Raw genomic sequence first — 26,656 nt, 5'->3', positions numbered from 1 at the left:
AGATTCATTTTTGTGTAATTTGATGCTTTATTTTCATATCTTTTTAAAGATTATTATTATTATTATTATCGATACATATTCTCGTTGTTTGAATCATTAAGCTGTGTGGGATTAAAGTGTATTTCAACAGATACACAAGTATTAGTATGAAAGGTAAGTACATATATCCCCACAGCCCTGAAATTTGACAATTATATTTCTTTCGAGCAAAACAAATATTTAGAAAGCTGGAGTTTTTTAATTTCACATTATTATTATCAAACTAGTTTTCATCTTAAAATGAATTTTACAATCGCTTATGCTCTGTTCAAGAGACGTATTTGTTGAATTGTTGGCTGATAAGTGAGATGACAAATACCCTCCAAGTCGACAGTTCTTCCCTCTGGTGGTTTTACTTCGAAACGTTGCAAGATCATCGTAAAATATAGGAATGCTTCGATAGTTCCCATTTTCTCCCCAAGACAGGACCGTCTACCTACAAAAGCACAAATAAATGTATTAACTAAGTAGGAATACACATAAAATAGAAGTAGGTAATGTGGTGTGTGAGTTGGGTTTTATGCGCGTCAATGACCTAGGATATATTGTGTCATTGTGTATTATGTCTGTACAAGAGTATGTTCACGGATCCGTTTGCATTGTGTGGACTGAAAATTTCGGAATAGCTGATGGCATTCCTAGTCCCTTCTCGTAAGATCAGCTAACTACCAGCTTCGATTGCAAAAGAATTCAGAAATTCCTCTAGTTGTAGACGGTCCCACATCTCTCCAGACGAGTAGTACTTGGCAAAACCACAACACCATCACGGAGGACATGATGCAGTGACTGCGTTGTTTATATGAATAATTCGATCTCTGAAGTTAATATGAGCCAAAGGTGAACGGAATGTTTATCAATATTTTGATCTTTGGAGGATTGGCAAAAAGTTTATACAATATTCATTTGTCTTTAATTCCTGTTTGGCACGATTTTTTTTTACCATAATCCTTGCTCGAATAGCTGTTGATAGTGATTAAATGTCTATTGATCACTTCCTCGATCTTACTGTAAATTTATCTATAAGCATGATATTTAGATTAAAGCAGAGAAAAAGCAACAGCCTCTGAAAGTTTACTTCTCTTCATAATCCGTCTTCATCCCCTGGAAGCAAACCTCTAGTGAGTGGCCTTGACAATTTGTTCTGACGTAGAATGCTGCATTGGTGCATAGTTCGTTGGTTGGGGACTTCATGCAGTCCTCCTTTATAATGGCTGTCACTAATAAATTTCAGCCACAGAAATAAATACATTTTCTGTTTCTACTCTGGGAAGGCCACATAAGGTCCGAAGAACTTCAAAGAGAGAGAGAGAGAGAGAGAGAGAGAGAGAGAGAGAGAGAGAGAGAGAGAAAATTTAAGATTTACCATATTCAGCTATCTGTGGGCTTGAATCACTGCCAACTCAAATGCATATACTACTGTGCTCTGCGTTAACTATTCGGCTACGATACACCTAATAACAACGAAGAGTCCAAAAAATTTCTGTGTGGACTTTTCTTAGAATGCAAGACTGTCTTCTAGGAAAGCCTTATCAAAAGTTTATAAAAGATATTTGCAAATCGTGCGTTAGTTTATTGTGTTAGCGGATCAGCGTGTTTATTACCTGCGTTTCAGGTTTTAAAATATTCGACTATTATTGCGGTGCAATTGTTCGAAAAGTATCGGTATGCAATATTTAAGATTCGACTTGATCGTTCTCTTATACAGCTTGATAATCAATCATTTTTCTATACTGGAAAACTTCCTACCATATTATTGACAGAATCCCTTGAGCTCTCCTGGAAGCTTGCCTTTCTATTCAGAAAACTTAATATCATTGTATAAATATTCCCAAGCCCTCTTGGTTATCAACTCTAATGACATTGGTACGATCTAATTGGTACATTATCTAGGATTACTTGTGGCCTGATTCAAGAGCTTCAATGTTCCAGTGTTAAACTACAGTTGTCATTTCTCATGTATAATTATCCATCGATAATCCTCCTGCTCACCTTTATACCATCAGCAAATTTAGATATTACACTTGAAATATCTAATCAAGAAATAAAGGCTGGAAGCTGAGTTTCAACGCTGGCTTTGAAATGCCTTGAAAATTCTGTTATGAATTTCTGCATTCAGTTTCTCTCCTAGAAAAAAGGTTGGTCCCTTCAGAGAGAAACTATCTTTTCGACCTTCAATGTTTGCTCTTATGTTCACAGAGACTTGTGAGCCCTCACGAGATAAGGTCCTGAAGGATGCTATCATTCTTCATCAATTTTTTTATAAAATGTAATACAATCTCCACGAAATAATAATTATGAATGAGGTATTCACTTACCCAGGCTAAACGGAATTAAGTATGGTGGCTTTGACGCTGATTTCCCATCGCTGGTAAGAAATATTTCTGGTATAAATTCGTCCTGCTTTTCCCAGTAATTTGTATCGTGATGAACTGCATAAAAGTTGACTATTATGATTATCCCTTTGGGAATGTCGTAACCTAATATGGTAAAATCTTTAGAAGCACTAAAAATGAAAATGATAATATTAATAATAAATAAAATTTTCTGTGTTTATCAAGGCCAACAATAAAATTTCGAAGCAGTGTCATGAAATATTTAAAGCGTAATCAAAAGTTTGTTTCAAATTTCTTTCACAAATAAAAAATACATGTTTTTGAAATCTTATGTGTGTCCTTTTGTTAGTACTAAAACATAGGACTCCCACAAGTCCCTGAAAATAATGAACCACACAAAATAAGGCTTCCTTAATGTGCTTATATGTGACCATCAAATTCGACATAAAGTTCTGATATGTTCCACTCTTAACGGACTGCTCCTTCCATTTGTTTTGCTCCACCGTTTATATCACACCATTTATTTATTACATATTGATTCTATGTTGTTCTGATGCTTTCCATCCCGGGAAAGTACACCTTTGCACTGCGTTCTGCGACGCGTTTGATTTGTTGTTGCAGCTCTTCCATAAAATCCAATGCCCAGCAGCTTCCTACTTATCGTCCTTCTCCTAATATAAGTTCCTGTAGCCTCCCTGGAGTAAATGACAATATTCAATGGGAACTGACAGGATCCACGTATCGCCCTGTTGGTCGTCCTCGAGTGAAGAAAGAAGATATTGGCAAAAAACAAGCGACGACAAGAATAGTGATCTAGCATTCATTAATGGACTGCAGCCTGTCACGTATTATAGGTCAGGCATTGAACTCTCCATTAACCAGAAGATTCCTATTAAAAGAAACGTCATGGAGGCTGGAAAGTATACGACATAGTACTAGTAGATCCCCCCATACAAGAGTTACTAAAATTCCATTCAAAATTGTTAGAGAATCGTTTCCGCTAATTTGACCAGACTTTGCCCTAAGATAGCTTTCCTTGTCCTAATTTCTGCAACCTTGCAGAAGGACGAATCCGAAATTTCCAATATTGAATTTTGGATAAATTATCCAATTTATTCATTGTCTCTCTGTTGTTGTAATACCTGCAATTCAGAAATAATTTTATGTTATTCTTTGCATTTCTTTTGTAATAGAATATCTCCTTAAAAGCCTTCGGCTTTGATGCTCTTCCTCCATTTTTGCTGTTATCTTCCCTTCATTTTTGCTGTTAAAGAAGATTTCCTAAATTAACTGAAAGAGAGAATCTGCAGAGAGAAACCACCGTGTAACAGAAATCTAAGTCAAAAATCATTTATACAGTTGTCGTTTGCGAAAGAAGTGATATAATTATAGGAGAAAATAAGTTTAATGTGTAAATAATGTTTTAATTTATTAGAAAGTGAATATTAAGTGTAGATTATATCATTTATTGATTGCCTGTATCTTGCAGTTTGCTGTTAACAATAAAAGTACGCTGGTCAACAAGATGAACAGAACACGGAGAAAAAATTTGGTATGGTGGTGAACCATGGAATAAAGATGAAACTAGAAGATCACGAGAAATGCTGACACGTATAAGGGACTTTTAGAGGGTTGTATAAGAATTACCAAAAAGGTCACATTACAAAAGTCGATACAAGATGCTCGAATATGTGATCACATGGCAATAGTACGATGTATGTTCCCCTCCAACGTCTAAACAGTCCTAAAAGCGATATATCACGCTCGATTTAAGGGTTCTAAAAGATTCTGTAGCAACAAATCCCGTTCTTCCACCAGCACAGACCTTAGCTCGCCAAGTGACCGAGAAGTGGGCTGTCGGCATGAATTTATTTTTCAATTGGATTGTTAATAAGTATTACTGTATTATTATATTTTTGAAAATATCATCGCTGAAATTCTTTTAATTAATCTTTCGGGGTCAGTAGATATATTCACTCTTCTCCCTCGCCCTTGTTTTACTCATTTTCACTTTCGAGTAGTTATGTATAGATTTTAGTTTAAAAATCTGGTATATTCTCCCGAATATTTTTGGGCCTTTGTTTATGATTAGACGTTGTGAATACAGCGGATTTGTAAGTATTACGGTAAGGTACGGGTTGAAAAGAGACCTGATGGAAAAATAGTAAAGATTTCTGCGCAGAAGGGTTTGGGTTCGGGGACTACGGAATAAACTTGTGTGGGTATCTTGCTGATTGGACTGTATTTTACCAATTGAGTTATACTGGTATAGTTGTCCACCTCATTTATCCCAATAGTTAGCGACCATTACATACAATTTCACTGGAATTTGTTTGTCAGTTTGGGCGTCGCGTTCTTTGGGAAGGAATCAAGTGTTAATTGGTGCCTTCAGCGCCTATTTCTGTGTTGTCGAGTTCCCCATTTCTCTTTTATTATTAAAAGCTTTAATTCTTTCATCTGATAAAAACAGAAGCAGGCATTGTAATTTGATAATCCAGTATTTTCAATTACTGATTTATCATATGCACACTTAAAAGAGCGTCTAGCCAATTGCCCTGTAAAAGGACCAACCTAAGGATCTCATCTCGACTGTTGAGAGTTCTTCACTCAAACGAGGATTTTCTTTCTGTAATGTTAGCAGAAATAAATCTATTTCTCCGTTTTTCCAGATAAGAGTGAATTATGAATCCGGTTGAAGCCTATCCAAAGGCAAAGAAGAGCTCCATGGCTCTTTGCCATCAGTCAAAATGGGCTCTTTTGTATGTGTAGGGTTCAAGACAACACAATCAGGTAACTAACGTAAAAATAGACTCTTCCCATGGAGCCTTTTATAAAAGGTATAGCAGGCTCTCTTGTAACTCCAGCAAGCTCTGTAACAAATTGCCATGCTGTAATGTCAGTATAACTCCTCTAAATTAGAGCATAATAACGGCTCTTTTCATGTAAGAAACAGGATGATAGTCTGTGGCAGGTATTAGAGTTAGAGTTGTGTGTTTTGGCGCTGGTACCACAACTCTTAAAATATCATCGTCTTGGCATTGTACAGAGGGATAATGACGTTCTTTTCCCTATTGACAAATGTCCTATAAAACATTGATTGGTGTGTGTGCGTGCGTGTAGTTTAACGATAGACATTTACAATTATTTCATGATAACTAAGAACCAGCGTGCGACAAGAGTCGCATGAATCAATGGACCCATTGATACTTGATACATCAAGTATCAATACTGAACATTTACAGTAGATATGCGATGATATGGATTATTTTCGTGATAGTTTTATGTCCCAGTCTCCAAATGAAACAGTCTACTTGAATATTATTCAAGTAGACTGTTTCATTGAATATTATTCAAGTAGACTGTTACTTGAATATTATTCAAGTAGACTGTTTCATTTAGATGCCACAGATGCCACAGACTACTTGAATAATATTCAAGTAGTCTGTTCCACAGACTACTTGAATATTATTCAAGTAGTCTGTGGCATCTCATATTTCATTGATCTGCTTAGTTATCTTCTGAGGCTAAACGCGGAACTACTCTCTATTACAGCAGCGTAACTGATAAACTGGTTGTTTAATGCACAAATAAATTATTCATTTATAAATAAGCATTATTTCAAGCTATATTTATTTAAAAAAATACCTGAATGCGTTCAGGTATTTTTTGAAGTTATTAACACCGATTTTCAAGTTGGTACACAATGAAATTTAGATAAAAATATAATATCAATAATAAAAGGAAAATTAAGAAAGCCTATTTATTCGAAAGAATGCGTAAAAGAGGGTCAGTGAGAAAATTAGGAAGAGGATAGGCGACAGCTGTGCCAAAATATTTAAATACCAAAATAGAGGCGGGACACCGCGATGAAATAAACTGCATTGCAATTCTCTTAAAAGAAGTGATGATTGTTTGTAATTCAATATTGGGTCAACACGTCTTTTTTGTTAAACAGCTGGAGAGATCAACAACATTATGAAAAGACTTTTGTCCCGTGTTGTTGTATCTCTCCTGATGTTGTACCGTGTTGTTGTATCTCAACAAATCGTGTTGTTGTTGTATCTCAACAAATCGTGTTGTTGTTGTATCTCAACAAATCGTGTTGTTGTTGTATCTCAACAAATCGTGTTGTTGTATCTCTCCTGACAACTGCCACATTGCCAGTCGTAGCAGCTCCGTGAGTGAATAGTCATACGCCCCACATTTCAGCAACCTCACTGAAGAGTATGTGCCCAATTTAGAGGAGAAATTTCCAAAAATATTTGAATGCTTATCTGCTCTACTCAGTATCAACCAAGAACTACGTGCACAGAATGAGGAAATTAGAAAGTAAATGACTTTTTGAAAAACCAGATGATAGACCTGAAGAGCAATATTATGCTATCGGAGAGATCCCCATATCAATCGTCTCTGCAAGGACCTCAGACCTCAAAACCAGCTTGCAGAAATCTGATTACCGTATCTTCTCAATTTGAAAAAGGTTGTGTTGACCTTGCATCCTTCTCGACGACTAGCTCTCGCGTTAAAGCTGATAACCGACCAAAACACGCAGTCGTGAATACGCCGCCCATTACTGTCAATGAACGTAATAGAGAAACAGAAGATTTCATTGAACACTCTTCTGAGAGAAATAAATCATATCTAAACGCGCTCAAGCTAAACCTGCCCAAGGAAACAAACGGTGGTCATGTGCCACCCGACGAAGTTAGCTACGATCAGTATATAAATAAAAATGCCACATTAAACGCCCTTGAACTGCACTCAGGAAGCCACTCGTCAGCTAGTTCTAAACAAGACCGAACCACTGCCAGACCTGCGACCAACCTGGTGATGGGTGCCGAACCGGGAAATAACCAGACTACTAAGTGCAAGACGGCCAGTAGAAACAGTTTGAACAGGAAGAAAACCACTTGGACGGGCACCGCACTAGTCTCGAAGATTCGGCCTTTTCGGCCTTTCAAACGGTACGGTTCATCACCCAGACTTCTACCCAGCAGTTTGTTTGTCTCACGTTTGGCCCCAGAGACGTCAGCATAACTCGTCACAAATGTACTGATTGAGGAACTACAATTAGACTTAAAGATTCAGAGATTGAACACTCGAAGCACAGCATGTGCTTCTTTTCACATCTATTGTGATAAAAGTCACTTTGAAATGATTGGAACGTGCACCAAATGGACCCTCGGCACCATCATCAGGCCATTTTATGAAACACGAAGCAGAAAAGAAGCGATACCCTCAAATACCCCTGAGAGGTGTCCACAACAGTCCAGACTCTGACTAGACGATGTATCCCTGTTTTCCACTAACAACCCAACTGCTCTGCATGGGAACAGCCGTAGGAAAAACAAGGTAAATCCATGCTTCGCCCTTAACATACCCATGGAAAAGGGGCTCCCAACGGTCATTGAAAATGATGAGATTGAAAATTACCCTAAATCTCTGTCATCTCTCTCTCCCCGAATTTTGAGATCCCTGTCATGGTGTCGACATATCGACCAGCGATGCTTCACAGACGGATCAGACAGCGTACATCCCTCGCCATGGTAAAGAGAACAGCTTCATTCCAACTCCTATTCCAAAATGTGCGATCCATGTGGAATAAACTGAATGAAGTTGAGGAGCTCTTGCTGTCCAGTTCAATGGACGTGGTTTGCTTCGCAGAAATCTGGCTTTACCCCAATGAAGACACGCTTTCCTCTACTTGGCCTGCAAGGTATCGGATGGTGTACACGTCTAGAGAAAACCGGAGGGGAGGAGGAGTTGCAATTTTTTTCATTGAGCAGGTATTTTCTATCCTCCACTCAGTATCGAGCCAGTCTGACTCTTTCGAGGCAGTTCTAGTTAAGCTAAAACCTAAAAATAATAACAGCCTGAACAATTCTCCAGACATTGTCGCAGTGTATATCCCACCGGTTCCAGACGCACAAGTAGTTGATGAACTCCTCAATTGGCTGCTTAACTATCTCCATTCATCACTGAAACACGTCGTGTGTGGGGATTTCAATCTCCCGAATACTCAGGGAAACCTCAAGAGGAGACTAAGTCAGCGTCTAGGTATATTAGGTCTCAAACTGGTTAGCACACGCCCCTCGAGGGGCGACAGCACATTAGACCTTGCGTTCGTGTCAGCAAATTGTATGGCTAATCAAAACCCTACAAGCAACATACAGTCTGATCATAACCCCATCATTCTCTCTGTGCAAATAGAAATGCCCATCACTTCTGGAAGAAGGAAAGTCACAACCAAAACAATTACAACGCCCAAATATCTTAATCCTGAAAAGTGTGTTTATGCGGCTTCAGCAATCCCATGGGATGTCCTTGAGGAATGCGACCCCGAACTCAGGATTGACCTGAAAATTATAGACGGCGGAGATGGATAGACGAAATTCATGAGCTTGTGGGTAGTAAATGGATGGCCATTGCACAAAACAGAAGGAACTGGAAAGTTGCTGGAGAGGCCTTCATCCTGCAGTGGATTGAAAATGGTTGATGATGATCTGCTTAACCAATCCTCCCGTCTCTCATCCTTTCTACAGGATTATATCATCTTAATTTCTTTTTAAATTTTCTATTTTTAAAGCGGTCTTGCCATTATATTCATGTATTATTTCAATTTATCTTTGAGATCCCTGTCATGGTGTCGACATATCGACATATGTCGACATATCTTTTTAAGGCGTTTGTTTCTGAAGATTCTAATTTTTTATCAATGACATTATATCGCCTCCACAAGTATTTATATCTTCTACTCACCTCCATAATAAAAAATTCTGATATATACACTAAGTTTTCTTTGCAATAGCAACACCTCTTGTGTAGGGATGTACTAGTATATGCTAGTGAAGGCTCAAAGTCGGGATATGTAATTCGGACACGTGGTGATCAGTATTTCAGTGTCTGCCAGGAAGAATGGGTGGACGTCGAGATCTTTCCAACTCTAAACGTGGAATGATTAAGGGGGAAAGACGTGAAGGTGCCAGTACCCCGTAAACAGCCAACACTGTTAAATGCTTTCGTTCTGTGGTGTAGCGAGTTTGCCGTGACGTCACACGTGGTTGTCGACAACCATGGTAAGTATCGTATGACCCTTCTCATAACACAGCAGCGACGCAGTAGCCAGCTAACCACCCAATACAATGTAAAAATAACAAGACCAATATCTACAATCAGACACCTTCGAATGGGATTTAATTGGAGTCTTATAGACTCCAAGCTTTGAGAGATGATAATAAAATGATTGAAGACGAATTTTTCACTGTTATCAATGATGGAAAAACCAGGGACCATGAATTCAGATTACGAGAAAAAGGTTTAGACTGGGTTATAGAAAGTTCGCTTTCATCCACCTAATTTTTAATTATAGAACAAGTTACCTCAGTGGGCAGTTGAGGCTGACGGTTTGGGAAAATTCAGAGGTCAGATATTATTAATAATATATTAATTGATAATATACATAACATTTAATAATTAATAATATTCTTTCAAACAAAACGTGTTTATAAAACTGGAATTTTTTTTATTTCACATTATTATTATCAAACTAGCTTTGATATCAAACTGAATTTTACAATCGCTTATGCTCTTTTCAAAAGACGTATTTGTTGAATGGTTGGCTGATAAGTGAGATGACAAATACCCTCCAAATCGACAGTTCTTCCCTCTGGTGGTTTTACTTCGAAACGTTGCAAGATCGTCGTAAAATATAAGAATGCTTCGATAATTCCCATTTTCTCCCCAAGACAGGACCGTCTACCTACAAAAGCACAAAGAAATATATTAACAAGGTAGGAGAGGAATATAAATTAAATACGAGTAGATAATGTGGTGTGTTTCTTGGGTTTTATACCCATCAGCGAATTCGACTTTATTGCGTCATTGCGCATTATGTCTGTACAAGAGTGTGTTCACGGATCGGTGTATGTTTTGGAATTTTGCAATAACTGTTAAATTCCTATTCCCTCATCATGAGATCTGCTAACTACAGCTTCGATTGCAGAAGACTTCAGAAATTCCTCTAGTCGTTGACGGACCCATTCTTCTCCAGAAGAGTGATATATGGCGAAACCACTACACTATCACGAAGGACATGATCCAGTGACTGGTTTGTTTATATGAATAATTTGATCTCTGAAGTTAAAGATCAAACTTCGCTTCAAAGATCAATAGTTTGATCTTTGAAGCGAAGTTGCGCTGGCAGAGAGTATGTGTAATATTCATGAGCCTTTGATTCCTGTCTGGCACAGTTGTTTTGTCTATGAACCTTGCTTATTTATTTTTATATTCTGTGGTAATATTAATAAATAAATTATTAAGCTTGATCGTTCTCTCATACAACGGGGTAATCGGTAGTTTATTGATAGAATCAATAAAGAAGCTTACCTTGCTGTTCAGAAAACTTAATATTTATGTATAAATATTCCGAACTCCTCTGCGTTGTCAAAGACATTGGTACAATCTGATTGATATGTTATCTAGGAGTCCTGGTGCCCAGATTCAAGAACTTCAATATTCCAATGTTAAACTACAGCTGTCACTTCCCATGTATCCAAAATATTTATCCATCGATAACAATCCTTCTCACTTTTATATCATCAGAAAATTTAGACATTAAACTTGAAATACCTACATCAATATCAAGTAAAAAAATCTGGGAGTTGGGTTTCAACGCAGTCTTTGAAATACCTTAAAAATTATGTTCTGCGTAGCATCAAATACGAAAAAAATAATAATTCTGAGAATTTATACTATCACAGTTTAATCACAGAATTAGATTATCTAACTTAATTAGCTTACCCATGCTAAATGGAATTAGGTGTGGTGGCTTTGACACTGATTTCCCATCGCTGGTAAGAAATCTTTCTGGTATAAATTCATCAGGATTTTCCCAGTAATTTGGATCGTGATGAACTGCCCAAAAGTTGGCTATTAGGATTGTTCCTTTGGGAATGTCGTAACCTGATATGGTAAAATCTTTAGCAGCACTAAAAATGAAAATAATAGTAAATAATAAAATTTTCTGTTTAACTAAAATAAATGTTTTAACTAGTGTTAGGAATTATTTAAAACGTAATCAAAATTTTGTTTCTTCAAATTTCTTTCAATAATGAAAAAAAATATGTGATAGGATACACTGACTAAGAGGGAAGAATAAATACAGCAATAAAGAAAGAAGAGTTTAGCAAAAAACAAGCCACTGACAAGCGACGTCCAGAATAGTAATCTAGCATTCCATTAATGGACTGCAGCCTGTCACATATTATGGGCCTCCCAGACACAAGTGAATTGAAATTGTTCAGACATCAAACTCTCCCTTTAGCCAGAAGATTCCTACACTGGTGCGCAAAACTTAAGGACCAGTCAGGTTTTCACCTGTAGCTTCTCATAGGAGTGGCCTGGATATGGGAAAGGCATACCAAAGGAACCTCGTGAGGTACAGAAATGATTAAGGAAACAACACCGACACAACACGAAAACAAAACGGTACAGAGGGATTTTATTCAAAAATTGCAACATAGCACTGGCTGCCATGATAGAGATGCATCACTGCCAAAGGGGGAACAAAGGGAAGAGGTGGTCCTCAGTAGGAAATATGGCCTCGGAATGTCGATGCATGCTTTGCACCGCCTGTCCATACTTAGAACAATGTTGTTGATAAGTTCTTACGGTAACATCGTCCATTGCTCTGTCAGCGCCATCTTCAGCTGGTGAACATTTTCTGCTGGGTGTGAACGTGCCGCTAGGCGTCTTCCCTGAGCGTCCCATATGTGTTCAATGGGATTTAGATCAGCGAAAACGGGCAGGCCAGTCCATACGAATAATGTCCTCACTTTCCAAAAGTATATCAACAGCTACAGTGCGATGGAGTGTGGCGTTATCATCCATAAACACGAACTCGGGGCCAATGGCACCTCGGAACAGACGCACATGGAGAAGGATTATCTCAGTACAGTAGCGTGCACCGGTTACAGTACCGCCTTCCAGTATCTAGAGTTGTGTATGTCCATCCAGGATAACGGCTCCCCAGACGAGAACACCTCGACCGCCATATCGATCCCTTCTTTCGCCAGATTAGCTGACATCCAGAATCGCTGCTGAGACTGAATCTACTCTCATCAGTAAAAAGTACCTTAAGTAAAGATTTTGTGTTTGTAACCTTTAGAAATAGTGTTGGTCCTTATGTTTTGCACACCAATGTATTAAACAAAATGGCAGTGATGCTGGAAAGCGACCACAGAGATAGTAATAGATCCCCATACAAGAATTACGAAAATTTCACTCAAAAAATAGAGAACCGTTTCCACTAAGCCAGACTTCGTACGTAGATAGCTTTCCTTGTCAAAAGAAGGTCAATTAATCGTATTATTAATATCCAGAAGGAATAGGAAAATTGATGCTCCCGAAGTCTGGTCTCATTATAGGTATCAAAATAGGTTGAAAATGAATACTGCAGGTAAAGCTAATTTCATTATTAATGTGGGGTAAAAAAGGTAATTGAGTAAAATATACTAGATTTAATTATAGATGCGCCCCTTACGATTTATAGTTATTATATATGAAAAATATTGTGAATGACAGATTTATGAATTGTAGGCATTATATAAAACAAGTATTGTTATTATTGTCTGGTTTATGAATAATAGAATTAAAACTTAAACAGAAATTAACTATAAGAGATAACACTCTATTGAGAGAAACTATGATTGGATAACTTTTTGATTTTGTAATATGGTGTGTTTTCAGTTATAGGAATCGATTTTTTTTCTTGAAGAAATACCAGTTTTAATGATAATTGTGTTCGTTGAGAACTATGTGAAAAAATACCAAAACTTCAAAATCAAATCGTTGAAAATAACTCTATTCTGATCGCAATTGCATTTAAAGAAATCGAAATGGCCAATAAATATCCAATTCATCCATTTCTGACGCATTCTCTTCAGTGTTATACTCTTAGACGAACGAACCTAATTAACAGAAGAAAACAAATAGCTTACCATCTGATCAGAGGAAGTGCAGCAAGCGTCTTCCATCTAAACGCTTCTAATAATGTCGAAAATGTGAACGGAAGCTGCAAATGGTCTTCCCATGAAGGTGTCCTTTCCTTCCCTATAACCGAATCAATTTCATTATATACACGACGCTGAACTTCGGGATAGGCAGCCATTGTAAAAATGGCCCACAGAATTCCTGTAGCAACGGTTTCACTTCCAGCAGTAAGGAGCATCGTAATATTTCCCTCAAACATCGATTCTGTAACGTAAAGGAAAAATCTGAACTTTAAAAAAAAGAAAATCTATGTACAATATGAGCAAATGTGTCCATGAAGAAATTAAATACCAGAAAAGGAATATTGGAATACTTAGTGATCGTAAGCTATTGAATACTCTTTACAATAGTGCTCAATTTTAAGGGATAAACAAAAAATGTAAATAAACCAAATACCATTATCCAAATTTACGATAACAAGACATCCGTTTCAATATTTCTCGTAAAGTGGAGAACATGGATGAGCAAACCATGATCTGGCCATTAAAATAATATATCGATAATTCATGGGAAAATTCTCTAATAAATCTAACAAATCGTAGTAAGGAATATGGTTAGCAATACCTCCATCCTTGAGAAAGAATTGAAGCAACATAGGGAGTTTCCGGGAAGAAGGCCTTGTAATTGGAAATCTTCGTGTCTAGAGCATCTCAAACATGGTTTACGTAAGTGAAAAATGCCTACTCCTTGTATTCGTCCTTTTTTTTCAGGACAAATACAAGGACTGCAGATACAATTTCGATATATAACAGCTGAAAATCCCTTGATTCCTAGATGGAACACGCGGAAATCTGTAAGATCTCTTAAACAAGTTTCTCTAGTATAAAATCCTAATCTCGGTTAGGTATTCGAAGGCACGTTACCTGTTTTAGAAATGTTCCACAATCTACTTACAGATTTTTAAATCACATTCAGCTACCTGGCCACTTCGATTTGCCTTTGTCCTGCCTCCATTTCCCTACTGTTCTTCTTCATACCAAATGATCATCTCTGCAGTGTCTTTGGAGCATTTTCACAATGCTGCCTATCTTGAAATTGAGGATGTCGTAAGAGACAAGCGCATGAGGTTCTGAAAAGAGGCTGCTTTTTAATCTAGGACTATTTACACTGTAACGTTGTGCTTGACTTCGTTTATGGGATAAGAATACGATTGTTTTCTTTTCCTAAATGACGAGTAATGGTATTTAGACTTTCAGTTTGTATTTAAAGATGTATTCGCATTTTGTGTTTGTAAGGTTTATGACACCAACGTATTTCAATAATAATTTTCGTCTTGTTTTAGTTTCAACACATAAAATCTTTATTTTGGACTTTTTTCATGTTATTTCCTTGTGAATTGCTTTGCCATTGATTGCAGCAAGACATAGAACGTTATAAATTTCCTGAACAAGAGCCATATTGGTAAATCAACTTAAACGCAATATTTCCTAGCCAACGACATCAACTCCATATTAAAACATAGCAGCACACAGTTTCGTCTTTTTTCCTTTTAATAACTAAAAATATAAACAGATAGCAGCAGAGAACTTATCAGAAATATGATCTCATTTCTTTATTTTTCTGATCAACAGTTAATGTGCGCTCATAATTGTTCAAAATTGCCGTCTCGTAAGGCAACTGACTAACTTTTCTTTGAAAATTCTGAAATAGAACGATTCCTTGTTCCTACTATAAAAAGGAAGGGTTACTGTCCATGCCTGAGACCAACTAACTCGGCCATAAGGTGAATAAAAGTTCATCGCATCACTGACGAGAATCGATCCGTGGTCTTTTCCACCAAAGAAGGTGATCCCAGTTTTCCTGGAGACCCCACCACCTGTTGAAATCCTGTAAAGATAATTTCTACAATAACATATACTATCACTAGTTGGTTATTATTCCTGGCACATTGAGACGGCCAGGGATCATCTGCCTGCGTAGGGAGGATATATTAAACACAATATCAATCCACTGCCAGTGCACCGATAGCGTCATACATCGCATCACTATAATACCCCAATTTTGAGGGCACGTCATTTCATTAGTTCATATGTCAATGAAACAGCTATTTCGCACTAAAGTTGATCATGAATCTCCTGGTCTTTATTTTAGGATAGATCTTTCTCACGTGGAAATATTTAACTGTCTCACAACAGAAAGCTGACTTTGCATTCACTACATAATATTACAGTCAGGATAAGTCAAGAACTTTGTAAACACACATGCAGCTGCTGTACCCAACAACAGTAATTTTGATGTAATAATCAAGAATAGCACTGCACAGGAAATGGAACGCAATCCATTTACAGGTCCATGCAGTATTGGAACAAACAGAGGATATAGTATCCTTTCATTAACTACAAAGGAATACGGCTCAGTAGCAGACCAGTCCTGACCAACTGCTTTAAGAAGTAAAGCAACGATTCGCTATTCAACCGTCGCCATGACAAGTGGCTGGCTCGCCGTGGCGGTCTAATCCTCCACAACGGCCTTCAGTTTCTCCGACACGAAACAAGCCACCCAGAGATGACAAATGTGCTTCAATGGTGATGGATCACAAATCCAAATTCAAGTAGACAGCACTCTACGAGATGTTCCCCAGGTGCAGACAACTTCCGATCTTCTACCTAAATTGCCACAAGATAGCGTCCATTCACTTGTTCGGATGAAGTGCTACTCATGTTCTACACTAACCAAAGTAGGATCACAGCCATCCATTCGTGAGGTAGCCCATAGGTGGGTACAAGGTATTCGTGTAATGGTTGCGGCCTCCAGGGTTTCCCCTATATACCGCTGTATCTTCTGTAGTTTATTTATAGCCGGCAAGTGTGTATAAATGTATGTGTGTATGTTTTAGTGTAGGTTCTGTTGGGTGTTGTTTGCCGGCCCTGGAGACTTTGCAGCCTGGAGGCAGGGGGGGGAAGCCGCCTGCGTCCAGACTCCCGTACCTTGCCACGAGGAGGCGCTCCAGGGCTTAGTAACCGCAAAGGGGGTTTCCAACCAGTGGTAAACCCATGAAAGTTATGGGAAGGAGAAGTAGGACAAAGAAAGAAGAGAGATATTCTCTTAAGAAAGGAGCAGAAAGCGGTTGGATGAATTAACAACTAAGAACAGAGAGGAAAGTTAGGTTTTCTCCGACTGGAAGAGGAGCCCAACCTCAGCCAGCCAGAGAAAGGAAAACTCAAGAAACAGATTTAATTGTGTCTGAGACACCAAGAAAATAACTTAACTTAACTTAGCATCTAATTACAAAATTTTCCAAAAATTTACAGTGAGAAGACAAGACTTCTGAGAAGCCCAGAAGAACTTGTCTGAACAATATTTGGTAAAAGTTTTAAACAGTTACACTAAATAACAAGCAATCTAATAACCTTCAGTGATTTTGTTAGAACTGCTCTGTAGTATCTTAACACACAATGAGGAAAATTTGAGATTTAACAAGGCTATTAACTCCGAGAATCATAATAAAATTAAGATCACAATTACATAAAAGAGGAAGTTGTAATTCTGAACAATAATATATATATTTTTTTTTTTTTTTTTTTTATCCAAAATTTTGAGTTTAAACAGGATGAGCTGTGTTTAGCATCTTTCGTCTTCTAAACACGGAGTTAGCGTAGTTGCAAAAAGCTGAGAAGGATTCTGATGTTTCCAAAAATTTTGGGAAATCATCTAGGGTGTAAACATTGGCGTCTAACATGAGCTGGTAACGTAAATCTAAATATATGTTGCAATTTAGGACTAAATGTTCCACCGTCTCCTCAGCTCCACAGTGACAAAGAGGAGAGGGGACCAGTCCAAACCTAAAAAGGCGGGAGTTAAGGCCGTGACCCGTAAGAAGAAAAGAGGAAAAAAGTCCAGGTTGAAGCCAGGAAAGATTCTTAGATTTTACAAAGACTTTAGGAAGGAAGGAGAAAGTAATTCTGCCAACGGAAGAGTCATCCCAAGAGAGCTGCCACTCATTAAGGGCTAAACTGAGCAGTCGAGAAACTTCAAGGTCGGTAGAGTTATTATAATTATTTTCAAAAACACCAATGGAAGCAGGGGTAAGATGCCTCCTGTGAAATTTAAGAAATGCAAGGATAATTTCTAAATGAATGGGAAGGCGCCCATTCAGAACTAGCAGGGCATCAGTAGAAACAGTTCTACATGCCCTGCTCGTGGCCAAAAGGAAGGATCTTTGCGTCTGTAGAAGAATTTTAAGGATGAGAGAGTTTTGGACACGGGAACCCCACGCACCCGCACCATATGTAACAATTGGGAGGAATATACATGTGTAGTATAAACCCAATGTTCTAGATTTGAGGTTCCAAAGAGATCTGGCAATGTGAATTAACCAGCCAGTAGTTGATTTAATTTTTTCCTTTAGGAATTTGCAGTGTGGAATGAAAGAAAGGCGATCATCAATCACCACCCCAAGGTATTTAAAGTGGGTAACCAGGAGTCAGAACTTTTCACTATCAAACTAACCATTGAAATGCATATGCCTGTTTCCAGAGAACAATGTTTTTCTTCAGGTCAGCCCACAAACATCCTCACAAAGACATGTCATTCATTTCACAAACTATCCATCTTGGTTTAAACTGGATAAGTGCCCACCATTATTCGAAACGGTTACCTCATACCCTGTGGTCATCCTTTTTCAAATAATTTCCGTTTCGGAGGCTGCTAACCAGCCAATACAGTCAATCGAACATCCGTTTAGCTGTCATGCTTATTGTATCTATCTATGAGTGCAAAACACGCCTTAATTACTGCATCCTCACGCATCGAAAGAGGCAGGGAACGAAAAGTTCTGTGCACGGTAATGGAAGTCAATAAAGTTCAATAGATGTATTGTAGAAGATCCAATGATCATTGCACCACAATGAGATGCAACTGCTGTGTAGACAGAAAACCAGTTTCTAGCATATCACATGGAGATGCAGGGAACTGGAAATGGGGCGGACTACTAGGACGAGGTTACCACCATTGTGCTACTACCAGGTTGCGATGGATTTAGCTAGCTTCAGACAAGTAGAAATTTCTGTTGTTTTATTTTTACCTTTCTGGTTTCTGTATGGCAATGCCCATTATAAAATGGGCAATATTCAAATAATAAAATTATACGAATATCAAAATGCTTCACCTGAATTAGGAATCTCAAGATCCGCAAGAGATTTGTTGACAGTTAAGATGCGTTTGGTAGAATTTGCTCTGCATAAGCAATCGAACTTAGCCGAGTAGTCCAGTCAGAAAGTACATAGCATATGTTTGAGGGGATGGGTTGGCCCTTCAAATATTTAGAAACTTCTAAACACGATTCCAACGTGGAAATGGAAGGAACCTCTTTGAAGCTATGATATTCTTTAATGGCATTACCGAGGAGAGGTTCTAGCCAACGTGAAAAATGTGACAAACCGCTTTCTGTTAATCGAGAAAGAGAAATTAAAGAACATTTCCAGAGTTGTTGACAGCTAATCTGTTGAAACTGATATATATCACATAAATTTATCATATTTCACTTCGGTTGAAGTAAAAGGAAAGACAGATAACTGATCGTAGAATATATTCCATTTAGAGAAAGTGTATAAACATGTGGCTCATGCCCTTACTGGGCTCAGAGAGAATTTAAATAATGAAATATTTACTCTCGTGGCTCTCCATGCTTTCTCTAAGACTTCTTCAATTAAGAGGACTTTTTTTTGTGTGAGTTAAGTACAAAACCAGAAGATATGAAAATTTGAGTAGTAAAATATTGCTAATTTTGTAAAGTAAGAAGAATACTTACCAGTAAAACTATTGTCCGGGTTTCCTTTTCTGTTTTCCATTTCGCGCACGTATTTACCAATGAAACCACACATATTTCGATCGCGTTCATTCTTCAGACAGTTTTCAGCTTCAATTCTGTTAATTGAAAGTTTCAAATTAAAAAAAGGAAAATGCTATTCTCGAATTCATGAAATCCTATTAAGACAGAGATCATTTATTTTCGATTGAACTGATAATAAGCAGGCCTCCGTAGCCGAGTGGTCAGGAGCGGAAGTGAAATAACACATGATCTTTCAGTAGACCGGCGTTCAAACTCTTACTGCTAAATACGATGATCCAGCGTGGCATATTATGGTCCATTTTCTTCAACGTGAATTGTTGTGAAGGCTACCATCCTGCAATGTATTGATAATGGCTGCAGTTTACCTTTTTTTATTACTATTTCGTCCTTTTTTGAAAATATCATTGCTAAAATTCTTTTCGAATTAATCTTTCGGGAACAGTAGATATATTCACTGCCCTCGATGCCCTTGTTTTGATGATTTTCACGTTCGAGAGATTATGTGTAGATTCTAGTTTAAGAAATCGGATAGGTTAAAAGGTTAAACAGAAAAGGTTAAACTGGAAAAGGCAGATATTAACAATCTCTGGCAAAGAGAGCAAAGAGTGGGGATAAGGAGTACAAAGAATAGAAGGTCAAATCAGATTGGATCCTTACTTAATGGACGTAGGACAGTATTCGATACCTCAGCTGATGTTGCTGATGAACTCAACAGTTACTTTGCATCGATATTTACAGAAGAAAAACCCTTTATGTCAATGAGAAATTATAGAAGTTAAGTTTAAAAATATTTAATTAATTATACTGAAATTTCACATGTTTATTTAATGAAAAAGCTTTCGAGCCTTTAGGGGGAGTAAGGCTCCTGGGGTTGATGGCATATACCCTATAATTTGAAGGGAGGCGGCAAGTGAGTGCATTGAACCATTGAGTCTAATTATGAGAGCATCACTGGACTCAGGAGAGATCCGTTGGATTTGAAAAGTGCATTGTATTTCTAATACATAAGGGCGGTTCTACGAATGTAGTGGGAAATTACCGCCCGGTCAGTCTAACTTCAGTAGTAGGGAATATCATGTAGGCAATGATCAAGAGTGGAATTTGAATATACATGGAACTCTGAAGGATACGCAGCATTGTTTTGTAAAGGGAAAATCATGTTTAAAAAATCTAGTTAGCTGTTTTGACAAGGTCACTCGTAACCTAGATTTATGGAATAATTTCGACATCATTTATTTGAATTTCAGCAAATCATTTGACCCAGTTAGACACGAGCGGTTACTTTATAAGTTGTAACATGCTGGAATCACAATGAAAATCCTTAGATGGAAAGCAGGATGACTTCAGGGCAGGGGGCAGAGGGTTGTGATAAATAGTTATTCCTCAGATTGGATTAATGTAAGAAGTGGGGATCCCCAAAGATCAGTATTGGGACCACTGTTGTTTTTGATTTTCTTAAATGACATCGATGAAGGGATAGAGGGCGGGATGTCTAAATTTGCGGATGACGTGAAAAATAGAGTAGTTAATGATCACCGCCAAGCAGGGCTTCTTCAGAATGACCTAGATAGACTTCAGGGATGGTCAGAAAACGGCAACTATGCTTTAATCAAGTAAAGTGCAGGGTCTTACATCTGGGGAACAGTAACCTCAAAATAACTTAAAGACTTAGTGGAGTTGAACTAAAGTCAGTAGTGGAAGAAAGGGATTTGGGAGTTCTAATACGGTCAGACAAATAGTTCTCCGAGCATTGCAGACAGGTTTCAAAGAATACCCATGGCGTCCTATCGATGGTTTATCGAACATTTTCGAGTAGAGATAAGGACGTCATGATCCCATTATACAAGGCTAGCGTTAGACCACACTTGGAATACTGTGTTCAAGTCTGGAGACCGCACCTAAAAAAGACATCGAGCTTCTTGAAAAGGTCCAGAGACGGGTAACTCACCTTGTGAGATCAGCAAAAGGACGTCCTTATGAGGAAAGACTTCGAATATGTGGATTGCACAGCTTGGGAACTAGACACCTTAGAGACGACTTGATTGAGATTTTTAAGGCTCTAAGAGGCAAAAGTAAAATGAATGCGGTGAAATTTTCACGGTTATAAAAGATTCCAGAACTATAGGCCATACATTCAAGTTACGGGGCGAGAGATGTTTAGACTGGATTGTAGAAAGATTTATTTTAGCCAGTGGATTATAAGTTACTGGAATAAGTTACCTACGTGGGTGGTAGAGGCTGACAGTTTGGGGAAATTCAGAGGTCAGCTGGATAGTTGTTATTATATATATCTTATTATTATTTATTATTTCATTTTATTATTTTTTTATTTATTTATTTATTTCGGCTGGTGCAGAATAAGCCTTAGACTTCCTTGCACCATATGGCCAATACTGATAATATTAGTAATACTAATACTAAAACAAGAGGAACTGGGTTGTAAATGTTTTAAGATATTAACAGAGAAAACAGTAATTATTGAAGTACAACCTAATGAAATTGCGAAAGATTCAGCATTAAGAAGGGATTCTCCAGGACAGTATCATCTAGTATTTCTTGAGAAGCAGCTAGAGGTTGTCCGTACTCTTTCACACTGCAACAAAAAGAATCTGCTCTTCACTTGATTCTCACACTTTGCGGAGGAATTCGCTAAAGATTTAGGCTCTAATAATAATAAATTTAGTGCCAATGAGAAGAGAGGACAGGACAGGACAATTCTTTAATATAATCTTTAGTCGTTTTGCAAAACATTTATTCAAAACCATGAAAAATTGAATCGAGAAGTTAATTGAATTATTCAGCAATTAAAAACAGAAAAAAATTATTTTTATTCGACACGACCACCAGAGGATTTCTAATTTAATTTATTAAACTTAATATAATGCTTTTCATGAAATTGTAATTTACACTCTGGGACATTGAAATTGCAGCACCTTGAACGAACAGGAATACAGTGAAGCTACTTAAATAAGATAGCCAGATTACTTAAAGACAGCCAGAACATCCGTGGCCTGTGCTAGCTGCGGGTGGCTATGTAGATGGCATCCGTTCACAAAGGACCATCCAGCTTCCCGAAAGCCGATAATCTGTCTTTTCTCGAAGTCGTTGAGTTGCTGATATTGGTATCGTAAGTGAAGTCTCGGCATTCTCTACAATATCCTTGCACTCCAAAGTCAGTTCCTGCGGGACAGAATGCTGTTAAATTCTCATTTTAATGGGTTACTTTGCATTCCAAGGTCTCCACGTTCGTTTTAAATCAACCGAAGCTTCCACCCGATTGGTCCCATCACTCTACATCTCAGCGCAGCTCATCTGTCTGCTGATTTGCATGAAATCCCAATAATTCCTTCTAGGTGTTGCAATTTCATTGTCACAGCCTGTGCATGAAATTGTAATTTATCTTACCTGATCAAAGTGTGAAAGTCTTCCATCATTTTTTTGTATGGAGAAAATCTGTATAAAAAATATAGTAATCTCCTCACGAAAGGAAAGTAGATAAGAACACTGAAATGTTTAATCCGCTGGTGTCCTTTGTTAATTAATTGTACCATAAGGTTCAGTTTCGGACTCCTATGTTCAAACCATTCTCCAAATATCATCCATGCTATGTTATTTATTGTGCTCAGAAGAATGTGATCGCTTGGATAGAAAGGTTCACCATTGAATTCCTCAAAATCTCTGATTAATGCTAGTAATTCCTCCTGTAAATATGTTAAAATTATTTGCCTTTTATTCATTAAAGTTAATTTACATTAATTTTTATTATTAGTAAGTTCAAGTTCTTGCATTTAATACATATAATGCTTCGTTCAGTTGGTATTCTGCTCTCTCCACATTACCTTGAGAAACGTATTTTAATCATTTGTTGGTACATTCAACGAAAATGTCTATTATTTATACATGGCTATCAAATTATTCGAGAATATACATCATAATAGATTACCTTTAGCGCCAAGGACAACCGTGGTTCGGGTTTTTCGTCCAACTAACAGCAAATCAACAACAGAACACAAGCAAATTACAGACACAAATACGGGTTAATGTATTAAATTACAGGTAACCCTAATATAATAATTAAAGTTTTTTTCATACATACCAATAAATGAGGATGCCTCAGGAATCGATATTGAGTAGCCTTCTTTTTTTAAATGTCATAAATGATATTGGGCATTCAATGGAAGCTTTCAAGGTTGTCTGTGATTTGAAGCTGGCCAAATTCTTTGGTGGCTATCTTCAAATCACAGAAAATCTTGTATACAAATCACAGAAATAATGCGTACATGATTTTTATCCAGCTGCAGTGTGAGGCTAGAATCTTTAACAGACTATTTTCACTCCCTGACCAAATTATTTGGTATCAGAAGATTAGCCACATAGTTTCTTTCTCGAAAATCGAGCTGACCATCCAGGAAAACTGAATATAGAATAGATATGGCATCTAGCCTTTAAGGGTTACGTAATGGGGCAAACTGCTGCTTCAGTATGGAGTCTCCTGACCGCAAATTCATCCATTCGTCCATTTTACTTCAGCCGCCAGTCACAAAAAAGACCACAAAAGAAGTTAGAACAGCTGCTACATACTGGCAGGTTATACTAGGAATAATATACATCGATAAAACTACTTGTTGAACCTTGGTCAAAAAGGGTTTGACCACACTCTGCCCTCAGTCTAACTTCAGTTTGCCCTCATTGATTTTCGAATGTTTCTCGACGTATTAAAGCTGACAGGCGTAGTGTACGGTTAAACAAATTAGAGGCAAAGAGGTCTGCACGATTTTTAAGGTTTAGCATTTAAACACCACCACCATTCTGGACATCCTCGCATTTGGAGATGCGAGGGCACCAGCTAATTGAATAAATGTGTGAAGAGCGACATTAAACAAATGATAAATCCGCTATTCTTTTGGACACGCAAGGTATAATGTCAATGGTAAAGTGTTCTTGTATTTGAATGAAACAGTCGATAATTAATTTACTTTTAGCCCTTTGCGTGTGAAAAAAACTCATTCAAAAATTCTTTCATCAAAGAGGGATTATTTCTTTCATATTATTATTATAAAATGATTGGTCAGTTTATTAGGCACATTCCCAACACCAAAGAGATCGGATGCTTTGTCAGAGAGTATCATGCGTCCGTACAGAGCTATATAAAACGAGTAGACACCATGGTGTTGTGTGTGCAATTTAACGATAGAATGGGCCAAAGATGCCCATCGATGGCCTTTAAGCGCACTATGATAGTAAGTGCTTCTGTGATATTCACGCGCACGAAAGCATTTAGGGCGTACAGAGAACTGCCCAAGAGCTAGAAAATATCCAGCCAACGACATCCCTATTACCAGAGGACGCCGTGGTGGGAAAATAATAGTGCATTCTAAGATGGCCACCGCAATCTGTCAAATGATAATACAATAAAATAGCAGTGTGGAAAGGGGAATATCGAAACCAAAATGCGGCTGACTCTGTCACGGATTGGGAACAGTAGCAGATGACTTGTATGGTCATCTGCTACTGTTCAATGGATGAGGAAATGAGAAAATAGTTCGTCCGATCTGAAGAATTCCACTTACAGTTGTTGCATGCTAAGAATCAGGATAAGAGGAGCATGAATCAATGGATCCATTGTATCAACAATCAATACTGAAAAGTTTTCGGCAAATATGGATGATGTGGAGTATTTCGTGCTAGTTTTATGTCCCAATCTCTAAATGCAAATCTACTTGAACATTATCCAAGTAGGATGTAGCATATTACACTTCATTGGTCTGCTTAGTTATCTTCTGAGGCCAAACGAGTAACTACTCGCTATTACACCAGTGTATCTAACAGACTGGTTACTTAGTTTACAACATAATGCATAAATAAATTATTAGTTTATAAATAAACATTATTTATATATCCCTATTTATTAAAAAATACCTTAATGCGTTCTTCCATTTTACTTTTGCCATAGCCAGAATCCTTCAGAGCATGGTGGACAAATTTTCGCTGTTCTTTCCATTCTGAACCGTTTACGGAACCAAAACCTGTTAATATACAATGTTTTTTTAAAGAAATTCTAAGTTAGAAATAAAAATTTTAAAAATAAATAAACAATCGTTCATAAGATTAAGAAATAAAATTAATTCAATAAAAAAAGTCAAATAAAGACAAACAGGTTTGATTAGAAATGATTCAAAATAACCTAATGCTTTTCCGACCCATAACTGAGTTAATCGATACCTCTTTCACTCAGGCCAAATTACTCCTCTTTTAAACACACAAAACTGACAAACAAACAAACAGATCCTGGAATTAGAACAAGCAAATTATAATTTCAGAGAGTTTAAAGAATGTAGAAACAATGGATGAGGAAAATCAACATAATCGCCAGATGACATCAGAAATACCACAATGGATCCATAGCGGAAGTCGTAGACTTCGTTTCCAGGAATTAAAAATTATTTATGTTTTTGATTTTATATACACTGTTCTCCATCATTTATGGACCAATAATCGGGGAAAAAATGTTAAAAATAAAATTTTAATATAAAGTTCTGAAGTAATGGGCGTGAGTGTTAAGGGCCAAAGTAACTAAGGCTATGAGGTATCAGTATATTTTGCTGCAACTGCTTGTATTTTTCGGTGGTTTGCTGCTTGATGGACGAAAAACCTTAGTTTCTGGGAGAAAAGATCATGCAACCCTCTCCTGGATTGGGCTAACTCAGCCATTGTGAAATATACCATAAATATTCCTCACGTCATTCGACAGGATTCGAATTCAGGCTTTATAATTATTGTGATACCAGCAAGGGCATGAAATAATCTGAATCAGATCGAACTTCTTTGAGATGAAAATGGGCACAGGATCTGGGCATTACAAATATGTCCCTTTACTAGAGTTGAACTGGAGACCGCGCTTAATTGGGAATTGACATACAGAATTTCTATTTCCTTCAAGAACCTGCTTGGAAGTAAAAAGGTGGAGACTACATCTTAATAATTTGTTTATTAAAACTCGTGCTTTTGCTTTTCCAAATATGAATACTTTTGGTCCTAATACTTATTGTAGGCTAATACTGCATATATACTTACTTTTCGATCCTGGAAGAGGGTGAAGAAAAAACGGTTCCGGTCTGTCCAATGATTCTAATTTTGTATACGCTTCTTTCACACTTTTGAAACCTCCTAAAACCACAACATAACGACTTCCAATGTACAGACTGAAAGAGAGTAAAAAGACTAACCCTTAACGCACCAGAATTTTTAATTTTTAATTGTTTGCAAATAAATAAATAAATGTGCCAGCTAACTATTCGTTCTTCATTTAAACTTACCTGAACACCTCGCCATATTTCTTAGAAAGTTTCGTGAATTGATGATGGTCGTTCGTTTTAAGAAATGGCCAATATCCCAAAATAGGTAGACCAGTTGGACCCGGTGGAAGTGTCTGTTTACGAGACAT

At 37.5% G+C, this 26,656-nt stretch overlaps 1 protein-coding gene across 1 annotated transcript; it reads right to left on the bottom strand.

Annotated features, from left to right (window-relative positions):
- Positions 1-296: 296 nt before the first annotated feature.
- On the bottom strand, positions 297-26,656 carry LOC150088477 (cytochrome P450 2J2-like). Its single transcript, XM_090370172.1, has 10 exons — positions 26,529-26,656; positions 26,287-26,414; positions 25,132-25,238; positions 22,618-22,913; positions 19,171-19,286; positions 13,370-13,625; positions 11,172-11,359; positions 10,015-10,131; positions 2,355-2,516; positions 297-475 (listed from the first exon to the last, which is right to left on the bottom strand). Exons 1-10 carry the CDS (start codon positions 26,654-26,656, stop codon positions 297-299), a joined length of 1,677 nt encoding a protein of 558 aa, XP_090226298.1.

This window comes from Mastigoproctus giganteus, chromosome 3 (assembly GCF_048544385.1).
Source record: "Mastigoproctus giganteus isolate SK-2022 chromosome 3, ASM4854438v1, whole genome shotgun sequence".
NCBI lineage: Eukaryota > Metazoa > Arthropoda > Arachnida > Uropygi > Thelyphonidae > Mastigoproctus > Mastigoproctus giganteus.
Note: the sequence above shows the minus strand (reverse complement) of the source record. Positions and strands in the feature narration are given on the sequence as shown.

What these genes read in the sequence shown, in the direction of transcription:
- LOC150088477 (XM_090370172.1), bottom strand. Translation starts at nt 26,656, where the DNA reads ATGTCTCGTAAACAGACACTTCCACCGGGTCCAACTGGTCTACCTATT. An exon ending in AAATATGGCGAGGTGTTCAG is followed by an intron (nt 26,415 to 26,528) that starts GTAAGTTTAAAT and finishes ACTCTCTTTCAG; the next exon opens with TCTGTACATTGGAAGTCGTT. An exon ending in AAGAACTGTCGATTTGGAGG is followed by an intron (nt 2,517 to 10,014) that starts GTATTTGTCATC and finishes TTACCATATTAG; the next exon opens with GTTACGACATTCCCAAAGGG.